General features: G+C 36.6%; 3 protein-coding genes across 4 annotated transcripts; 2 read left to right on the top strand and 1 right to left on the bottom strand.

Annotated features, from left to right (window-relative positions):
* Positions 1–11: 11 nt before the first annotated feature.
* Fbxl7 (F-box and leucine-rich repeat protein 7) lies at positions 12–3,166 on the bottom strand. Of its 2 annotated transcripts, none has more exons than XM_089083826.1 (2): positions 2,453–3,166; positions 12–2,044 (listed from the first exon to the last, which is right to left on the bottom strand). In XM_089083826.1, exon 2 carries the CDS (start codon positions 2,029–2,031, stop codon positions 679–681), a length of 1,353 nt encoding a protein of 450 aa, XP_088939952.1. In that variant the 5' UTR covers positions 2,032–2,044; positions 2,453–3,166; the 3' UTR covers positions 12–678. The 2 variants fall into 2 exon arrangements, with proteins under 2 accessions (XP_088939952.1, XP_011641757.2); XM_011643455.3 differs by having other exon boundaries at positions 2,658–3,165.
* Positions 3,167–4,606: 1,440 nt separating this feature from the next.
* LOC105430096 (cytosol aminopeptidase-like) lies at positions 4,607–13,424 on the top strand. Its single transcript, XM_011643447.3, has 8 exons — positions 4,607–4,757; positions 5,079–5,194; positions 10,510–10,673; positions 10,996–11,179; positions 11,285–11,606; positions 11,770–12,038; positions 12,294–12,472; positions 12,652–13,424. Exons 1-8 carry the CDS (start codon positions 4,674–4,676, stop codon positions 12,891–12,893), a joined length of 1,560 nt encoding a protein of 519 aa, XP_011641749.2. The 5' UTR covers positions 4,607–4,673; the 3' UTR covers positions 12,894–13,424.
* Positions 4,732–10,413, top strand: LOC105430095 (E3 ubiquitin-protein ligase COP1-like). The gene is made up of 3 exons (XM_089083791.1): positions 4,732–4,757; positions 5,079–5,194; positions 5,843–10,413. The coding sequence occupies exon 3, from the start codon at positions 6,081–6,083 to the stop codon at positions 8,139–8,141; it is 2,061 nt and encodes a 686-aa protein (XP_088939917.1). The 5' UTR covers positions 4,732–4,757; positions 5,079–5,194; positions 5,843–6,080; the 3' UTR covers positions 8,142–10,413.

Below are 13,424 nucleotides of genomic sequence, written 5' to 3'. Positions count from 1 at the left end.
TTCCAATAACATCAAGAAATCAGAAGATTTAATATCATATTGTTATTACAATAAATTACAAACGTTGTTATAAGAATACAAACAATTCATTATTATTATACGCAGTGCATTAAATTATAAAAAGACAATAAATAGCATGACTTTTGAAACAGAATATACGCATATATTTTTACAACCAATCATGAAATAATCTTTTTACAAATTAATATGCAAGCGATGAAATAGAGTGCTTGTTAATAAATAAATCGCATACAAATTATTGATTTCGAAAATTGACAATTCATCCTATATCGTTTTCTTTTCGACATCGTATCAAAAAGGATAACATTTATCGTCGCATAAACTCGAATAAAAAAAATTGGGTTTACAATTTTCCTATAAATTTTCTCTATATTACACTCTGGCACTTGAGATTAGTGATACAAGATAATTGAATATCCTGAGAATATTGTCTCATTTTTTTAAATTATGCTAAAGAATATATATATATATATATAATTTTTATAATATTCTCAACATATCATCTATATATTCTTAATTTTAATATTCTCAGGATATACTTTAAAGTCCCTTTTTTAGAGAATTTCGTCAGAATATTCTCTTTCTCGGAAATATTTCTGTCGAAAATATCTCTTTACGCTATTCGAGATTTCCAATACAAACGATGTTGTAATAACATCAACTAGAAAACCCAGGATTAGTATGTTCTATGACGCAACGTCGGCAATAGCGTTTGACCGCGCGATAGCCAACCCATGTGACCCTAGGACACTCGCCAATGTTGAGTTGTCGCAAGCCACGGACATAGTAGGCCAATGCCTCAAGACCGGCGTCGGTAATTCTTTCGCATCCGCACAGGGACAACTTCTTCAGGTTCGGGCATCCAGTAGATAGTGCTTCGAGGGTTGCATCACCGATGTCGCATTTGCCTATGTCCAGAGCGCGCATACGCGGACAACCGCGCGCCAGAGCAATGGTCGCGCTGTCGCTGAGCGCCTCGCAACCACGAGCATTTAAATAGCGCAGCTTATAACAATGACGAGCGACGACCAGCAGACCGGCATCGGACACGCGGTCGCATTTTCCCACGGAGAAGTAACGGAGCGATGGGCCGAGACGAGCCGCCAGCTCGCGTACCCCAAAATCAGTCACTTTTACGCAATCCGATACCGATAGCTGACGCAGGCTGGCGCAGTAGGATGCAATGGCGACCAGGCTGGCGTCGGTGATGCGGCCACATCTACGCAAATAAAGGCATCCCAGATGTGGCATACGCGACAGACTTAGTACCAGGCCGGAATCCTCGATACTGTGACAGTCACTGAGATCGAGGGACTGAAGCTGCAGAATAGTGGTACGACCGCAGGCACGAGTAACATTAGGACAGCCGGTCAAGTCAAGCTCTTTAAGATGAGCACAGCTGTCCAATACAGTGGTGACATTGGCATCAGTGACACGACGTGAGTGTCGCAGCACCAAGGAAGTCAGATTAAGATATGGTAATTGGGCAAAGATGCCGGGTAATCCGGTAGCACCTTCCAGGACCAGACGACGGACGCATGTGTGACAGCCACGTCGTGTTAACGCGTTCAATGCCGCTGTGGCATTCTGCGGATAACGCACCTCGACCTCTCGCCAGAGAGCTGGATGCCACGCAATCTCCCAGAGGCGCCGGCAAGTCTGCGCCAAGGAACAGCGATCGCGAGTATCGAGCCAACTAAAGATCCTCAGCAGCAGATTGTCATCGAGTTGACAGAGGTCATTGACCGCGATGTGGTGAACCAGATGGTGCTTGGACTGTGGTAACTGTTGCTGTTGCTGTTGGCGAGTCGGCGTGATACTAGATACGCCTGGAGTTGACGAGGACGATGAAGATGTGGTACGGCAGGCATTATTGTCAAGAGTGTGATAGCCCAAGTCGATGGCATCTGCACCTGGTCGATAAACTTTCTGCGATGAGTAACCCCCTCCTCGCTCAGAGCCGCTCTGCTCCCCGAAGCTGGGAAAGAGGAGTGGGCATGATCCTTCCATTCCATGCTCCGTTCTGCAATTCAGAATTTATTTCAATATAATCACATTCAAATGGAGATGAAAACTATTTTTATTATCTCGAAGAGATACTACAACGCAAAATTTTTATTTTTTTCAAGTATAAGTAAAATAAATTTTAAATTTTTCAGTAAGATAATTATGTATAATATAAATAATATAAAAATTATAATTAAAAATATATTTTTTTATCTAAATTTGTTTAAAAAAATATACGATTAATTAGAGACAAATTCTAATTTAATAATCGAATTATTCAAAATTGACAAGTGGGAATTGTTTTTAAATTGATATCAAGTAACAATATTTTAAAAATTCGAATTTTACTTGCTTTATTAACTTGTATATAATTCGCGAATGAACTATTTTTTAAATTTATAGAGACAAATATTAAAACTGTCACAAGCCCACGTTTCTCGACTAACTTAAACTTTCATATGGTTTTATTAATATCTTCACGCGCGAAGCGATATTCGCTTTTGAAAAAAAATTTCATCACTGCTATTAACAGGCCGCGAATTGTTATCGGCATGGGGTGGGGCCTTATCGACGTCCATACGCACGGCGTTACGCCGTTTACGGCTCGACGTGCAAATTTCACAACTCACAACGGGATGCCGGACGGGAGAGTCAGCGACCGTGCGTGACATCACCGAGCAATATCGATCTATCCGCCTTCTCCATGTTGATCCCGCATTCCAACTCTTGAAGCAGCTGTGGGGCCCGAGTGCGTTTCACTCGCGCGGGAGATCGACGGACCGCGGAGAACGGGGTCCACTCGATAGTCACGCGTGCCCTGGAATTTGTCGAATTGCTCGTGCGATCGTCGAGGAACGTGCGCGATCGCGTTTCGAATGTGGAACGGAAAATCTGACATATGACAGGTCCCCGACACACTTATGGGATCCCAATACTGCTCAACACCGTCCCCCTCTCCACAATCGAGCCCCTCTCCAAGTCGACAACCGGGACTTCTAGTAGGCTCAAAATGAAAGACGCATTGCGAAGAGCACTGCGCCTCATTGGAGGCTCAGATGAATTAAACTTGAAGAATCAAAATTTTATTTAGATTTTACGCGAACGAAATCCTGAATTCCGAAAAACAAGATTTATACAAAACGAAAAATAAGCGTAATAATAGTAGTAAAATAATATCACAATAAAATTGGACAATGTTAATAAAATGTTAATAACTTTGTGTTACAAAATATTATTCTGAGGTCCATTTAATATAAAATATAAAACTCTCTAATTTATTTTTTACGATTTTATAAAATTTTTAACGATTAACATTTTTCTGAACTTATTTTTTATACGCTTTTATTAAACTTCTTTTGTTGTTACTTACATTTTGTTTTTCGCTCATCTTTTCTTTAAAAGCTGGGTATATATCTACTCTGTTTTAAACATAAAGAATAAAGAGAATAAAAAAAATATATAATTAAAATAAGTGGACATTCTATTTTTTTTTCTTTTCGACGCATATATGCATATTTATCTCATTTTAAAAACATAAAAGTGGAAATGAGAGATGCCAACTTATGAATGATTTTCATGACGGAATATTTACATCGTGTGACTTCTACTTTTCGATATTACAATTGATTTATCTCTCTCTCTTGCGAGACAAATAGCGTTTTCGATTCGCAATGAATTTGATCTCGAGTAATGACATCATAATATATCTCCTGTATTTGCCTTTTTCTTTTTTTTTCCAACGCCTCCATCTTGCTTAAAGTGCAAGAAATATACTATGACGTCAATAGTCCCTCTTGGAGCAATCTAAAACGCTAAAAATTCACCTTGCATTCTCTAATATTTGCATTTAAAGCGAGATGAATATATAGAGGTATTAGAGGAAGAAAAAATAAGAAATGCGAAGGAAACCCATACAACAAACCTTACAGCTATATTGCAACATTACATCGTGACAATATTGCAGAAATGTTACTGCAATATAACTACATCCGAGTTATATGAAAATGTAAGCATAATACAAGGAAACCTATAAATTCACCGTCGATGTCTGGCACAATCATAGCAATTTGGACAAATTTACGTAAAATTTTATTTACGAAACATAATCTAAATATTTTTGCTAAGAAAAGCTCAATTTCTAGCTAAATATTAAATCTATTAAATATTAAAGGAGAACTAGATAGAATTATATTAAACAAAAAAGTAAAGATAAAATATATTTTTACATTAAATACTGTCTATAAATTATTTTTTTTATACATTACAATTTTCAATATATTATGATTCATAATTATTTTATGATATCAGATTTTTCTTTCTTTAAAACGTGAAACATATAAATATTCATATTTGTTTTATAAAGTATAAAAGAAAAATATACTAAGATTTTTACACAATAATAAAACGATAATTATTTTTTATTATTGACGTAAAATCGAGCGGCGAGAAAGGACGAATCCTTGCATTCGTAATTCGCGCGGTTTTTTCGCACGGTGCCAACGATCACGGATCAAAAAAACCGGCCTATCAGAATCGTCGCTGGCGGTTCACGTTGCCGTCGTATGTGGCGCTCGTGATGATATATATATATATATATATATATATATATATATATATGCATCAACCTATGCTCTCGGGAATGAATTATGGCATTGTCTTTTATTAGGGCTAAGGCATTACTGCACGGAAATTTGCACTTGCGTTTTCTCGCCAACGTATCGACCATGAAGGTAATCGCGCGAGTTTCTTATGTCTTTTGACGCGGCGTGTGGTTCTCGATGCGACAGGACGCAGAATTGTCGTTGAATTCGGGAAAATCGACGAACATCCGACACGATGTGACCCGTCGCCGTGTGCACCTACGGGTCACCTCAGGCGCGGACACGGGTTATCTAAGCTGTTCCTCGTGATTTTAATGATTGAAGTTGGCAGTTGTCGACGCGATTCCCAAATTCTCAGAATTAAATTTGCTCGTCGATTGTTCCGCGCTCGTATTAAATTTTCTGTTACCCACTCTCTCCACATATTTATCTTTTTTTTTTTCTCTACAGACGGGATTAGTATTGGGTGTATACGAAACAGAGAACGAGGACAACGTCGTGCTCACTCCTACAGCGGCCAAGTACAATGAGCTGGTTAATGGCAAACTGCTGAAAAACATCTTGTTGTAAGTCTTATTGCCACTACACGACACTGCTGTAATCTCTTTTGAGCATCCGCGCGATTTTTAGAGACGCCATACACACAGCAGCGCGTATCTGTGTTAGTATCGTTTTTTTTATCTAACAAGGCTGTATCCCTTGTGTGCTGTCGTAGAACATACTTGCCAGACTCTGCCTTGATTATTTGGATACATATGTTGACTCGAGATATATATATATCAGAATATCTTTTTCTGTCTCCATGTTGAACCTTTCTCTTCTCTTGACGAAATTGATCTGTGTCCCCTTATATACATATATATGTTCTCTTAGCACATATCTGTTTAACAAAGTGTGTACACTAACGTATACAGGACTGTGACGTGTACAAGGAAAGCCCCTACACACGGTCATTGCACTTTGTCAAATTGTTGTTTCACTTTTGTTTCATCATACGATATAACAATATGTTTAAATATTTTATTCACATTTCCAGCCTGAAACAATCGTTATAATGCTGCCTGAGCTTTATCTGACATTCAAAAGTGCTTTCCCTTTGTTATCTTAAAAATTCTCACATAAAGTATTTTTTCTGTTGTCGAAATTTTTTGATGAACTTTTCAATGATAGTTTTGCGCCTCATGAGCTCACTGGCATTATTTTCATTGTTTCAGGAGTGACTAGAGAAACGGTATTATACGCATGATATGAAGCGCAACTTACTCTGCACAAGGATATCCTAGAAACACGCTGCGCTTTATTAATGAGAATATAATACTGTCTGATTTATGACATATTCTTTTCGACGCGACGCCAGACAAATCGAATAGGAGATTTTAAGCTGTTAATCGTTGAGTTAATTAACCATCACTGCTTCAAGACTGACAGGAATCGAGTAGAGTAATAATAGTAATGTCGACTCCTGGCGATGGTAATATGGGGAATGATAGCAGCGCAGGGAGCAGTGGTGGAGTAGGCGAAGGTAGCAGTAAAATTAACAAGCATCACCTACCTACGAATGTGCTGCAGAGAATGACCGGAATGTTAGAAGATAAGAGCAATGATTACATGTGTCCAATTTGCTTCGATCTTATCGATACTGCGTACATCACTCGTTGCGGGCATACGTTCTGTCATCATTGTATCGTAAAGTGCTTAGAGATTAAGGATCGTTGTCCGAAATGCAGTTTCACGTTGTGTCACGAACAAGACATTTTCCCTAATTTTCTCTTGGATGAGTTAGTTTCCAAGTACAAAACGAGAACCAAGGGCCTCGCTCAGCTAGGCTCTTACGCGGACAACAGTAGGCACAGAGCGACGGGTAGTGATTCATCAGCGCCAGCAGTTGATGGATTGAGGAGCATCGTGGCAGCAGAGAGCGCCAATCTCACTTTGCCCGATGTGAATGTGATGCTCGAGGTGCTGACTCAACGAAAGCATCTACTCGAGGCAGAAACTTGCACAGCACAAAATAAACTTCTGCATGAATTCCTTAAACATCTGCTTCAGCAAAAGGAGGAACAGAAGAATCAGTTGCAGAAGGAGGTAGCATTAATCAAGAAGGACATGGAGGAAGTGGAGAACATCCTGAAGGATGTTCAGAGCAAGTGTCCGCGAGTGGAGGACGTCAAGAAGGCAAGTGAAAACGACTCTGCGCAAGTTTCAGCTATCAGACGAGAGATGCTTGGCCTTATAGATATAATAGATTCGAATATGGTGAAGCCTAGCGACAAAGCGACCGCCGGCGCGGATAATTTCATTAATCCGAACATCAATCAACCCAGTGGATCGACTTTGGCTATACGCAGGAAACGACTGCATGCTCATTTTGACGATTTCGTTCAATGCTACTTCGATTCTCGTGGCAAGGAACTACTGCTCGGTCAAAAATCGCAGTCCCAGAGCGAAACTCAACAACAGCACGGTGGCATGCACAGCACGAGTTCCGGTTTGGATATTTTTCGCGAAAATCTCGTCAAATTCTCGAGATACAATTCCCTGCGTCCATTAGCCACTCTCAATTATTCGTCAGATCTTTTCAACAATTCCACTATCGTATCAAGTATTGAGTTCGATAAAGATAATGAATTCTTTGCGATCGCTGGTGTCACCAAGCGGATAAAAGTATTTGATTATGGCGCCGTTATACGGGACACTGTCGATATTCATTATCCCTGCGTTGAAATGGTGTCTAGTTCAAAAATTTCATGCGTGTCATGGAACTCCTTCCATAAGGGCATGTTGGCATCCTCGGATTACGAAGGTACTGTGACGGTATGGGATGCAACGACTGGTCAGAGGACAAAAGCGTTCCAGGAACACGAAAAGCGGTGCTGGTCTGTTGATTTCAACGACGTGGATACCAGACTGATCGCGTCCGGCTCTGACGATGCTCGGGTAAAATTATGGGCGTTAAATACCGATTATTCCGTGGCGTCGTTAGAAGCGAAGGCAAATGTATGCTGCGTGAAATTCAATCCGCGCAGTTCATGTCATTTGGCATTCGGATCTGCGGATCATTGCGTACATTATTATGATCTACGTAATATGAAGGAAGCGTTGTGTATATTCAAGGGCCACCGCAAAGCTGTGTCTTATGTTAAATTTATTAACAAGGAGGAAATCGTCTCGGCCAGTACGGATTCTCAGTTAAAGATGTGGAATATAAATAATCCACTTTGTCTTCGATCGTTTGTCGGGCATGTGAATGAGAAGAATTTTGTCGGACTCGCTACCGATGGCGATTACGTTGCCTGTGGATCCGAAAATAACGCACTGTATGTGTATTACAAAGGTCTGACAAAACAATTGTTCTCGTACAAATTCGATGCTGTTCGAAGCATATTGGAAGTACAGGATAGAAGAGAGGAAGATCTGAACGAGTTCGTATCTGCGGTATGTTGGAGGCAAATGTCTAATGTTGTGGTAGCCGCTAATTCTCAAGGAATTATCAAAATATTAGAACTGGTTTAAGAGACAATTAGAGAGAGAGAGAGAGAGCCAATTGAACGAACTAACTCGATTATGAGTGAAATGCGTATTTGATTACTATAAATTAAAACGGGTCTAAATAAAAAAAAGATAGTTAAGTAGAAATATTGTAAGAGTAACGACAAAGATTATATTTCACAAGAATTTAACAAATATCTATTGTATCTATATGTTTTGTGTTTTTATTAATATTTTTAGCATACACTTAGACCCTTTTTATTTTATGGTATTTGTGATTATTTTAGGGACAACAACGAGAAACGATGGAATCATTCTAAATAATGTAATTATTTATAATAATAACACATAGTGAAAATTTCTAATGTTAACGTAATTTAAATCAGATAGAAATGAAATTGAATATATTATTGGCGAATGATTATTGCAAGCGGAGATCTTTGATCCATGCTCAATGTACCAGAGAATGTTCTCTCTGGATTGTATACTATTGTGTAAGTATGATTAGGAAAAATCGGTACGTTAATTACGTTTTTCGTATCTCGAATCTATTTTTTAATCTAATTTAGATATAATTGTATCTCAACAGACTGAATCGTAATAATAAAAGAGAGTTTTGCATTGTTATAACACGTTTAAAAAAGATTTCTTCATATGTGACTTACAAAAATGATCTTTCATAATTTTACGTTACTTAACATTCGCCAGAGATACTATATTGCACGCTTGTTAATCTGTATTTTATGCAGATATATATATATATTTTTAAACATGATTGACGCGTGTATATGTGTGCCTGTATGTGTGAGAGATATTTACTGCGATAAATGCAATAGTTTGGTAACAGCGTTAGAGTCTATAAAAATTTACAGCATCGCGTGTGTTCGAGAGTAATTTTTTAATAACGCTTCTTAAAATTCTAATGTTGATTATTTCAATAATTTTATATAATCTATCATATCTGCTCCTAACGAAAAATTTCAAAGTGATACAAATGTTTGATAACAATATTTTTGACAAAATTTGCACAGTAAAACACATTTGTTTAAGTTACTTAGAAATTGGAAAACAGAATACAATATCAGAATGGAAACTAATATGAAAACTAATATACACATATTAAAATATAATATAAAATGAATACATGTAATTTTGGCGACTATATACAAATCGTACCTGTATTTTCTTAGAGTCAGTCGTTATCAGTTATTGCAATATCGATATTTCATATACTGATATTTTCGCTACTGTGCAATAAAGTAGAAATTTCAAAAAATTTTTTAATATTTTGCGACCAGAAAAAATTTTTAGCTTAACTTGACTGATAGTACCATGATTGCACAATCTGGTAAACAGAGACATGATAAGGTGTAATCAATAACTTACAAATATTTTCTGCACCGATAATTGTATAGATAACACAGATTTTTGTTGAAATTTTTATTGAAATATTTTTTTTCAACGTCAATTTTTTTATGTAATTATATTGTCATTTTTAATTATATTATTGAAAAATTTGTTATATTACATTGAAATATTATTAAAAGACAATTAGAGCAAAATAAATTATTATTCTAAGCAATACGAGTGTTGTAAAAAAAAGAATTCCGAGGTGCCCCAAAATGTACAAAAAGCAAATAAAAAATTAAATATATTGCGACAAAAATAACATTTTCGCATAGGTTTTTGAAATGTAAAAATAATAGAAAGTGAGTGCATTTTAATTTCTTTTTCACGAAATTGCTTAGAATTTCTGTCACAAGTATTAATAAGACTTCTATTATTTGTTGTTTGTGAACGAATATATATTATATAAAAATGTATTTTTTAATTATTTCATTTCACTGTACAACTAAGCCAACTAAACCCCATGACAAAGTCACATTATTACTTATAATGTTGTTGGATATGACAGAAATTAATGATAAAGTTTATCAACAAATATTTCACTATATTATATTTGAGCTGCTGAATAGGTTGTAACATACTCGAAAATTCAACTTGTTAGTGAGAAACTGAATGTGAAAAAGTTATCTGTAATGTATCCACGCTGGTACTGTAGCTCAGAGAACAACAGTTGTGAATCAATGTGTAGCTATAATCTCCGAGGAGAATAATTGTAAATGTACCGATGTATAATGTGTAACTGAATGAAAAGAAGAATATTCTAGAATAAAGAATAGTATATTTTTAGAATGTATTTTAAAATTGCAAATTACACTACCGAACATGATGAATGTCAAAAGGAATGCCTAGATCCTATTATAATTAATAAATTTACGAATTTGTGTCTGAATATCTGTCTATTAAGTGCATTACTGTCGCGTATCTTCCTCACAAATTGTCACGATTAAGTTCTTTCACTAATTTCAAACGAATCTTTACGCTACAGAGCAGGACCAAAGATCCCTAAAGGTCATACTAGAGTGTTTTGGGGTTTGGATGAAACAGATTACACCGGAGTTGCAGTAGTTGGATTAGGGAAGCAAGGTCTTGGCATTAACAAACTTGAGGAAATCCATGAAGGAAAGGAAAACGTACGTGCTGCTGCAGCAGGTAATCCTCGTTCAAATTATGTATTATGCAAAAACAGTCATTCTATTATATTATTTAAATTTCTCTTTTAAATCGTATTTTGAAATTAACGTTGTAACATATTGGAACACAATTTTGTTGTATTTCAATATGTTATATTAAAGAATTAATTGGCACTTTATGCACTATGAGATTATTATGAGATATTACATATTTATAATTATTTTCAAGAATTGATATGCTTTTTATTTATTTTCCTAAATAGATGTTAAATGAAAACTATTAAAAAAGAAAGTTGTGTCATTGTAAAGCGTTATAGATTCTATTAGTTTTATTGTTCTAGCGGGATGCCGTGCATTGGACGATGTTGAGATTAAGGATATCAAATTAGAAACACTAGGAGATGCGCAAGCCGCCGCCGAGGGAGCTGGTCTATCCACATGGCTTTATCAAGGATATAAGAATGAAGAGAAGAAAAAGAAATTACCAAAGATTTCGCTTTACGGAGAAGGAGAAGAAGCAGAAAGGTGAGTAATATTTCTTTATGTCCATAAAAAGACTTCTATTAAAATTTAAAAAAAAATCTAAATTTCTTTTTACAATCACAAAACTAACAAATCATTGTTCCAAAGGGAATGGCGAGAGGGTCTTATCAAAGCCAAGGCACAGAATTGGGCTCGCGAGCTCGCGGACACTCCTGCGAACCTGATGACACCTACGATATTTTCGCAACGGGTCTTTGAGGTCCTAACAAATCTCGGAATCGATGTTCAGGTACACGACAAAAGTTGGGCCCAGCAGAAAAAAATGGGCTCATTTCTCAGCGTTTCGCGCGGTAGCGTCGAAGAGCCCAAGTTTCTCGAGATCAATTACAAAGGCGCCGACGAGAATGAATCACCAGTGGTACTCGTTGGCAAGGGAGTCACTTTCGATGCTGGTGGTATCAGTCTTAAAGTAAGTCTCTTTCTCTCTTTTAATTTCTAAGAAATTAATGATATAAGGGGAAAATAAAACTAAGAAGGGAATAATGCCTTGTGAATGCTCAGTATTATCATTGTGTTATACACTGTATCTTATTATCGATATACAAATAAGGTATCGCAATGATTGTTTGCAGCCGTCATCGGAGATGGACGAAATGCGTGCTGATATGAGTGGCGCCGCTTGCGTGGCCGCCACCATTCGAGCCACGGCGGAGCTCAAATTGAAGAAAAATATCATCGGATTAATCCCACTTACGGAAAATTTACCGTCTGGACATGCTACAAAGCCGGGAGATCTGGTACAGGCGATGAATGGAAAAACTATCATCGTGGATAATACTGATGCGGAAGGCAGGCTGATTCTCGCAGATGCGCTGTGTTATGCACAGCAATTTAATCCAAGGTTTGTTCTATAAGATTTAGTGCTTAACCTAAGATTTATATATTAGCAATAATAAGAGAAACCTATATCCTAATATCTTTTAAGAGAGAACTATATCCTAATATCTTTTATTAGTTTAGCAATATATTTTTATGCAAACAAAATACCTTTATAAATTCTCAGTACTATCATTGTGTTATACACTGTATCTTATTAAAGATATACAGATAAGTTATCGCAATTAATTTTAAGCTGATAAGTTTTCAATCTAAATAGATTGATCTTGGATATTGCTACATTGACTGGTGCCATGAGAGTTGCCTTGTCAAACTCCGCGACTGGAGTGTTTACCAATAATAGCCATTTTTATGAAGCTCTGAGAGCTGCTGGCACGATAACCGGTGATCGAGTATGGAGATTTCCGTTATGGCAGCATTTCACGGATGAAGTGATAAGTAAGTGGAGTTACATAAGCGATTACGTTATCTATTTTAATTTTGACTCGGATTATTTAAGAAATTCTTTTATATATCCAAGTTGTAGTTCTAGTCCGTTATTTAAAAAAAAAAATATAACATCCATATTGTTCATCGCTTACATAAGATTTAAAAATTTTTATCACGATAATTTTCAGAAAAAGTCAAGGGTGCTGATATAAATAACATTGCGAAGTGCAAAGGCGGTGGCTCTTGCACAGCTGCTGCCTTCTTGAGAGAGTTTGTCGCTAAGGATACGCCATGGATGCATCTGGACATAGCTGGTGTTATGGGTCCTGCCCATGACGAATTGCCATATATCCCGGCTGGAATGACCGGACGTCCGACACGTACGCTTATACAATTCCTACAGGTTATACGATTTGTAGATGTCTGTTAAACGATCTGCAGATGGTCATCTTATCTAACTCGCACATCAAACGGGTTCTTGTAATTTTCTATACATATATGTAAAACACAGAAGGATATGTATATAGAGATATACATACATATAGGGGAATTGCGCTTAATATGGAGAGGATTAATTAGATGATCAATTCAATCAAACTTCAAATGATAATATACAATACAACGATAAAAAGCATACATAATTTAACATAGGCCAGTAACAGCATTTTTAATGTCTTATTATATAATAATTCATAAATCAGGTTCCAAGATTAAAGATAATATAAACTGGATAATACAAAACATATATATTTTAAGGCTTGATTCTCTCACAGCCTGTTTAATCATGCGATCATACGATCTCCAGAATTAAAATCTTTATACCTCACCATATTAGGCAGTACCTACATTTTTTAAGTTACCAGTTCTTGTATGATTAAAATATATAACCCGTAAAAATAATGTATACATGCGGTAAAAGGATGTCTGAAATAGAATGCTTAACAACATTTAGATGTGAAAA

This window comes from Pogonomyrmex barbatus, unplaced genomic scaffold (assembly GCF_055798465.1).
Source record: "Pogonomyrmex barbatus isolate J1 unplaced genomic scaffold, ASM5579846v1 scaffold1, whole genome shotgun sequence".
In the NCBI taxonomy this organism is placed as follows: domain Eukaryota; kingdom Metazoa; phylum Arthropoda; class Insecta; order Hymenoptera; family Formicidae; genus Pogonomyrmex; species Pogonomyrmex barbatus.
The sequence above is the reverse complement of the archived record's forward strand: the minus strand, read 5'-3'. Positions and strand labels throughout refer to the sequence as shown.